We start from the raw sequence: 7,955 nt of genomic DNA, 5'->3' as shown, positions 1-7,955 counted from the left end.
TTCAGAGCTCCGACAGGGCTACTTATGAGAGTACAAAATAATAAGGATAATATATTACACAAAAATACAAACAAATAAATAAAACAGCCCCTGCTCTCATTATCTCCCATGATTTTAATCTACACAAAACACAAAGCCTTCCGTGCTTCAGGCCAGGCCTCCATCCTTCACATCCAAGTTAGAGGAATTAGCAAATCTGCGTTTGTACCAGAAAATGAAACAGAGCAACTGATAATTCAACTTCAACAGTGCCATGGCATCTAATTAGCTTTCAAAGCCGAGGAGATGGAGAAATGAGCCTGACGTCTGCACAAAACAGAGCATCTTGTAAAATTAGCCTGCCTTTAATGACCGGCTCGCTACAAATGCATCAGTGCTCGAAACAGAAAACACTACCATGCCAGATGACTTGTTGGCCATTGCATCTTCTTTTTCTTCTTCTTCTCTTTTTCTCTTTTTTTATCCTCCATCTGTGTCAGTGAATTAGCAAGCAGACACAGAGCAGAAGCAGACATGAAAACATACTCTAACAAACAACAAAATGCACATGGCCTGGTCTGCTAGTAAAAGCAGGACCATATCCTAACAAATCTCCCTCCAAATGCACAGATGCAAAGATGAACAGACAGATGCATGCATGTACGCCTGTACACGTGCACACATTCTGGAGAGGAAGGGATGGGAACATTACATCCATTCCATTTCAGTGGTACCCAGCAGACGGCTCCAGAGTGGCGGCGGTACACTCTGAATACAGCCAGAGGCGCTCACAGTTCAGAATTTGAAAAAAAAAGAAAGTGTCTTTCTGTTTTCTAAAAGACAGACTGACAGAGAGACAGTGAGGATGGTGACAGAGAGCTGGAGAAATAACAAAGGGGCATCATTGCCTTCTCCATCTCTAACCAGAGCGAAACCAAATGTCAGATATCAAAAGAACAATGAAGATAGTGCAGTATATTGTACAGCAGTTTATATTTAGCTTTGTAAACGATAATTTCCAGCATGATTCAAGCAGCAAAATAACATGTGCGAGCTTACTGTGAAGTGAAGGAAAGACAGAGAGCAAACAATACAAAAGAGCACTTCAAACAAACGACAGAGTGCTGTTATCTCCTTCTGACAGTAGTTTTACTTCGCAAACCCATCAATTCAGTAACTTAATAAATGCTATTCTTATGGCAAAAAGCAAATAAAACCACTTCCTGTCTGTATATTGAGTGCAAGTTGCATCGATGTAACACTGAATTATTACTCAATTGTAATAAAACAAAGCCGGTGGTTTTCCAGTTATTTCTAATTTTTTTTGTAACCCACAGGAGATCAGTCAAAATACTTAACGTTACACCTTACAGGTATGCAATGTTTCAATGACTGTAATTCTTGCACTGATCTTACAATCTTAAAATAATAATAATAATACTAATAATTCCTGGGAGAACCTTTCAGTAAACAGTTCTTATAATAACTTTTTTTCTTAATTTGAAGAACATTTTCTTTCCCACTCTAAGGAAATGTTTGTGAAATAGAAAGGTTCTATGGATGTTAAAGGTTCTTCATAAAACCATCAATGCAATTTTTCCCTTTGCTGGGAGGTTGATTGACAGGCGATCTGACCAATCATGACGCTATATCTGCCATTTCATGTTCATTCATGTTTATGTTATTGTTATAAGAGTTAATTAATAGAGGCGCTTTAGTGATCGGTCACAAAATGTTATTTATTGTTCGAGTTTCTTTTAAAAATGACAAAAAATGACTTTGTTTCATACCAAAAGTAAACTGCTCTGTCTTGCTGATTGGCATGTTGCCTCTTTCCTCATTGCTCAACAATCTATTTTTCACTGTGTGAGAACATGATGTGTGGCATGAGAGCGCCATGACAGGTCAGACATAGCAACAGTAACTAAGGGGGGCAGGTCTTTGCAAAGGGTCAATTAAGAATCTTTATTTTTAGAAGTGTATTGACAGTGAATATTCTGCAAAGTGTGATCACAGTCAGTCAGAATATGTTTAATGTTTAATATACAGTATACATTTACACATTTTGGACTTGTGAGATTTCACTGTGGGTGGATCTACCTAGCACAATGAGCAAGTTCTGCACAGAATCAATTATTGATGAAATGTCAAACTCAATGCGACAGTAGCTACAGAGTCAGGAATCAGAGTTAATAGACTAAAATAAATCTAATGTTATAAAATAAATCTAATGTTATTTTTTATGTATATTAATAATGTGTGAAAGGCCCACACTCAGAATATACTGGCAGAATATATGATCTTAATAATATCTTTGAAACTATTTATTCAACTAAAAAGCGGATAGGAAAGGATGTCGGTGGAATGAAATAGCAGGTACATTGTGGTACATTTTCATATTCATCTTAAGTTAAAGTATCTATATTTCATATATCCGCTGCTTACTGATCATTTGTCCTGACATTTGTTTGACAAATTTTTTAGATAGAGACAGCGTTTAATGCTTTAGGGGCTGGTTAGGACAGCATCAAGAGTCAGCATCAAGAAATAATAAGGCATAATTCATAACTCATTATGGAAATAAAAGAGACACTTTTTTTGTTGAGAAAGTGGTTATTATTTAGTATGATATTCTGTTACATACTCACGAACTGTGTGCATAACCCTTCTCACTTTTTTTTTTTTTAAGTCACAGATAAAAATAAACTTAAAAGATGTTACAAATATAAATTGCTTATAAGACAATAAACACAGCATCAAGAAAAAAAAAGGCAGGGCTATGGAGTCTTACATTACCTAAAACATAAAACAATGTCCTGAGACAGTTGCAGTTGTTCTCACCCATTTAACTTTGATCTTGTTCCAAGCGCCAATTATAATGTGAGGGAATAAGAGAGAACTGGAGGAGACTTCGGAGAGAACGGAGATTGAATCACTTGTCAAGAACGGTTATCGTACATGCAAGCAGTCTATTTTGGCAATGATATGCAAAGAAATCACAATTTAAAATATCGCTCCAGGTCTATATTTAACAAGTTAAAGTGCACCATCATACAATCTGAACCGAGAATATCGAACAAATGTGAATAAATGAGACAGCAGAGGACCCAAATTGGCACTAGTAACTTCATATTTTCTTGCCTGCTTCTGGTCTCTGCCTAACATCCAATTAAATATATTGGATCTGACTTAAAATGTTACACAGTCAGTCACCTGCAGACTCTAACCTGCATTAAGATATACTCTCTATCAAATACACAACACATATATATTAGCCTATAGTAATACACAAGTTTAACACCAATATGACAGATGGAGAGGAAGATCACTGGTATAAAACAATGTTTTCTTAGGAAAGAGGGAACAAAAATCTATAAATTACACAATTTTGAAGAAAATTTCATAAGGATTTGATATTAGCGTCGTAAAAATTATGACGTCCTTAAGCCCTACATCAACATTTCAACCTAGTTTATGTGATTCATCGCTTAACTTTCATATCGAAAATCTTAGTGTGATTTAAACGAAAATCATTGAATGGAATCTCAGTATCATCACTTTTTACCTCATGAAAGTTTGGCACATTTATCAAAACCAATTTCTAAAAAATATATATTTCTACCCAAAAAAGATTAAAAATGTTTTGGTGCCAGTGCCTCTGCCAGTCACATAATATATGTAACTGGAGTCTGACTAGGAAATAACAATGCATGTCAAGGATTTCTGCACTGACAGTGTGTGGATGCTGTAATTACCATTAACATGGGTTTTAAATAACTGATAGTGAGAGCCATGAGAGCCGAGCGCAGCTTCTGTTGTGTGGTGCTGGAAACCATTCAAAGGGCAGTTTTAATTAGAAAAGCAAATCAATGGATTGCGATTCACTGAATCTCGACCTTTCCTCTCTCTCCTGAGAGAGTATATGACAAACACAGTGTGAGGAGAAAGCCTGAGTAACAGTGGTCTGTTTAACAGAACTGTGTTCTGTACTCTATGCGCTTGCACTGGGTGCTCAAACTTAACATTTTCCCCTCACTTACAAATGCAGAAGATTTCAGTGTGGCATGTACCAGTATGTGAGTCAGTATGACTCCAGTCACCCAGAAGAGACTGTGACTGTATGCTGTACATACTGTTGCCTGCGGTGTTATGGACATGGGGGGGCATTACAGAAAATGACTACTCGTGCCACAAGCAAGAGAGAGGGGAGGTGGCGGAAAGATTTCACTAATGGTTTTCACATGAAGACAGCCACCATGTTGTGAAGATCGCCTCAGTGTCACTGTCTACGGCTGTATGTCCTCATATCCAGCGCTCACTAGAATCGGGTTAATGTTCACATATAAAGGGCTTCAGGCAAATCTGGCAAACTGTGAATAAATACATATTTTGAAAATGGTGAAAGATAAACTTTGAAACTAAATCGAGAAGATACTCCTCTTTGTAATGTTTTGGACAGTTCTCAGTGCTGAGATGGAGAGGTAAATGCGGCAGGTCAGTAAGAGAGAGCTCTTAAAGATGACCAGTGGATCCTGTAAAAACACTAAGCTACAGTTCACTAAAATACTCTTCTACGAGAGGGCTTAGAGGGCTAAAAGCTAAAAGCACAGTGACTTACAAAGAAATCACTAAGAAAACCTGTGACATGTTTGAAAACTGAAATGAATGGCATCTCTTTGATTCGCATTTGCTTCACATATCTGCAGATTCACTTAATAAAACCTTTGCCTCTGCAAGAGAAATGTCTACGAATCTTTGAAGTGTTTACCGTACATAAAGAGCAATATCTTTCAACCACCTCAGGTACCTTGTGGCACTGGCAGCTCTTACACAGCACAAATGTGTACACACTGAAGCTAATATCAGCAGCTTTTTCATGTCGCTACATATATAGGATCTGCAATATATAAAAAGAGGCGGTGAACAGAAATGGAGATAAATGGTTGATGGTGGGAATTGCAGACTGGAAATATTATTATTTTTCTGTCAAAAGGAGTAAAGGGGGCAGGCAGGATCCTTCAAGTCAAGGTTTTGTTCAATCAACACTGCAAATAAAGTCCATTTTCTGATATGCATACAGAATCACGCAGTCCTTTATGGTGTTTTTGTCAACAACAGCGTGTTTGTGCGTCGAAAAATCCAACAGCGAGAGACCAAACCGCAGCCAATCATTGATTGTTTGCAGATAGCGAGGTGGACGTGAGCCAGATCAAAGGGGTTAAGCTTGGTGAGATATAAACAGAACTGGCGTAATCATGAAAATAACAAACAAACAAACTAAATTGTATAGGCCCAATGCACAAAGAGCATGAAGTATATAAGGCTTCAGAGAGAAGTGGGGGTCAAGTGATCCTGTGATGAAGTGTCTGGAGCTGTGACACACATCTTGAGGTTTGTTCTGCGTTCTGTATGCATGTACGTGTGGATGTGGATGTGTGCGAATGCCAAAGGACTCTCTCTCCATTCCTCTTCAGCCCTCCTCAGTGTTGTCCCCACTCTTGGGTCTTTGGCACTTGGCAAACGTCCTTAGCCGGCAAGCGATCATCGGACCATAGGGTTTGCATTGTGGCGTGAACGGGATCTTTCCAAACCAGTGCGACGGTTGTCTGTTCAAAAAGAGAGCATGGAAGAAGACTAGTTAGGTGTGTTCACAGAAGCAGCAGACAAATATGAGACGGGGCAAAAATGGGAGTGCAGTTAATAGTTAGAAAGAAAAAGAAGAACAACATCAGACACAACAAAGGCAACTGATTAAAAAGAGAGCAGCATAAGATGGTCTGGAGTCAGCTGCTTCTTGTCTGGTGTCATAGTAACACCATTGAGCTCCAGTCTCATACTCGAGAGGTCCTTCACCTATAACAACACAGCCTGGACAAGAGACACTTAATGGGAGGTACCCATACACATGTAAAAAAACGGTGCGTACACAGCTGCACATACTTATCTACTAAACACCCATAGGAGATTTGTATAGCATTTAAAGAGACCGTTCACCCCAAAATTTTAATTCTGTCATGTTGTTCCAATTCAGTGGGGTCCAGTGTTGTTCAGACTTCAAGTTACTTTGCAAAGATACAAAGATAGAATGGAACAAAATAAATGTGAGTAAATGACAGAATTATAATTTTTGGGTGAACTATCCCTATTTAAACTATGAGATGCTATGTTTTAAGAAGATTCTTAATTTTGAAACTAGGCCAGTAGGAATATAATGGAGGCAAGTACTAAATGTGCTAGCTGAACTTGGCAACTGAGGCCAGCCATTATGGGATCACACAAAAGGCCCTTTCCACTCCAAACATGGTGTAGTGAGGGGCTGGGTGGGGGCCATGTGGCAGGTGGAGTGGACAACCTTCCTTTTACCCCTGAAGATTCGAGAGCCAACTCCATGTTTAAGTCACCACACCTTTCCTACCTACCCTGGCAGGTCTACCCGTGCAACTGCCATTACTCAGTGCCAGGTGCCCATGCCACCATGGGCTGGGCATAGTTTAATGGAACAGGCCCCATTCATCATTTCAGGTAATGAGTTAGGAGCAAGTGGGCACCACAGTAAAGGTGGATTCATACTTCAAACGAAATTGAAGCCCAATTCTCGTTTGCCAAGGTCAGTTGAGGGCCAATGAGGAAACAAGCTAGAAATCATAAAACAAAGGATGTTTTATGGCTTTGCCTTGGCAAAGACATTTTTGTAATAAGACAAAGGTGAAATAAAACAGTCACATGGCCAAGTTGTTGTTTTTTGTTATTACCACTGTTACAGTGCAGCTGAAAGCTCAGTGTTAGTTGATTATAAGAGCAAGTGCTCTGTGCTAACAAATCCCCTTTTTTGAGTTTGCCTAGAGCCTTTTTAATTCAAGCTTCAGTAGACGTATAAATCTGTCCTAACAAGGATACTCACCACAGGGGGGGGGGGGGGGGGGGGGCAATGCTAATAACAAGAGGGTAATACAAAGAGATAGAAGGTCTGTGGTTAGGTAGAGAGAGGAATGGATAAATAAAAACAAGAGTACAAATGGAAATCTGCAGTTCTCTGCAGGACAACTTCCTCTGGCATTGGTAAAAGTTGAGGACACTGAACTTTGAACTCTGCATGGAGAACACAATATGAGTTGAAATGATGGCTGAGTCTTTCATCCACTTCCACTTCAAAAAGCCAAGCGCCTGAAGGCCTCCAGTCTCTTTCTCTCTGAACTGAAGGGGCATTGCACATTGACAGCAGTGATAAAAACAAAGAAATTTCTAGAACTTGTCAGTGTATAGGCTGTTATTTCAGATTTTATTTACAATTTCCACAAAGGGGGCTTTTTAGGAGCATGGTGGCATACTGATAAATGTACAGTATAGGTTGAATGCAAAGCACAAACTACTTTGGATAAAAGTGTCTGCCACTACATATACATATGCCACTAATATAACAACTATACTACTACTACTAACAAAATGTTAAAAGTGAAAGTAAAAATCTAACTAATAGCCTGTCTACACTGAGGAAATCCTTATTGTTGAGCCATCATTCAAAAATATTGCTTCGAGATAATATTATTGCTCATGTCATGACTACACGCTCAGTGTGATACCATGTAGGATGAAGAAGGGTGGGGGGACAATACTAAACAGAGAAAGTACCCATACTGAATGTGAGGGAGTGGATGACAGAGATGGTAAAACAGTGCCTAGTCCAAACACTGTCATTGTTTTGCCAATTGCTTCCAAGATGCCTATTTTGTAGGTATATTGGAAGGTGCCACACAGACTAAAGTCTTGTTGGGATCTGGGAGGGCTAGTGGCAGTTCCTCAAGTTTGTGGTCCAAATTGAAAATGGATGAAAGTATTATGGCTTGTTTGAGAGTGGAACATAGGGACGTATGGAGCATTTGGAAAATAACGTCTAGAGAACAACACTTGAGATAATTGCTCGAGCTCAACAGACTGGAGATGAGATTTAGATGGGGAAAAAGGTCTATGCTTCAACC

General features: G+C 39.1%; 1 protein-coding gene across 1 annotated transcript in view; it reads right to left on the bottom strand.

The window, feature by feature from the left end:
- Nucleotides 1-4,954: 4,954 nt before the first annotated feature.
- diaph2 (diaphanous-related formin 2) overlaps nucleotides 4,955-7,955 on the bottom strand; it is a 393,291-nt gene continuing 390,290 nt past the window's right edge. Inside the window, exon 30 of the mRNA XM_059515857.1 lies at nucleotides 4,955-5,585. Coding sequence (XP_059371840.1) covers nucleotides 5,521-5,585 — 65 coding nt within the window. The 3' untranslated portion in view covers nucleotides 4,955-5,520. The remainder of the gene's footprint in view (nucleotides 5,586-7,955) is intronic.

The sequence above is a fragment of the Carassius carassius genome, chromosome 29, assembly GCF_963082965.1.
Source record: "Carassius carassius chromosome 29, fCarCar2.1, whole genome shotgun sequence".
In the NCBI taxonomy this organism is placed as follows: domain Eukaryota; kingdom Metazoa; phylum Chordata; class Actinopteri; order Cypriniformes; family Cyprinidae; genus Carassius; species Carassius carassius.
Note: the sequence above shows the minus strand (reverse complement) of the source record. Positions and strands in the feature narration are given on the sequence as shown.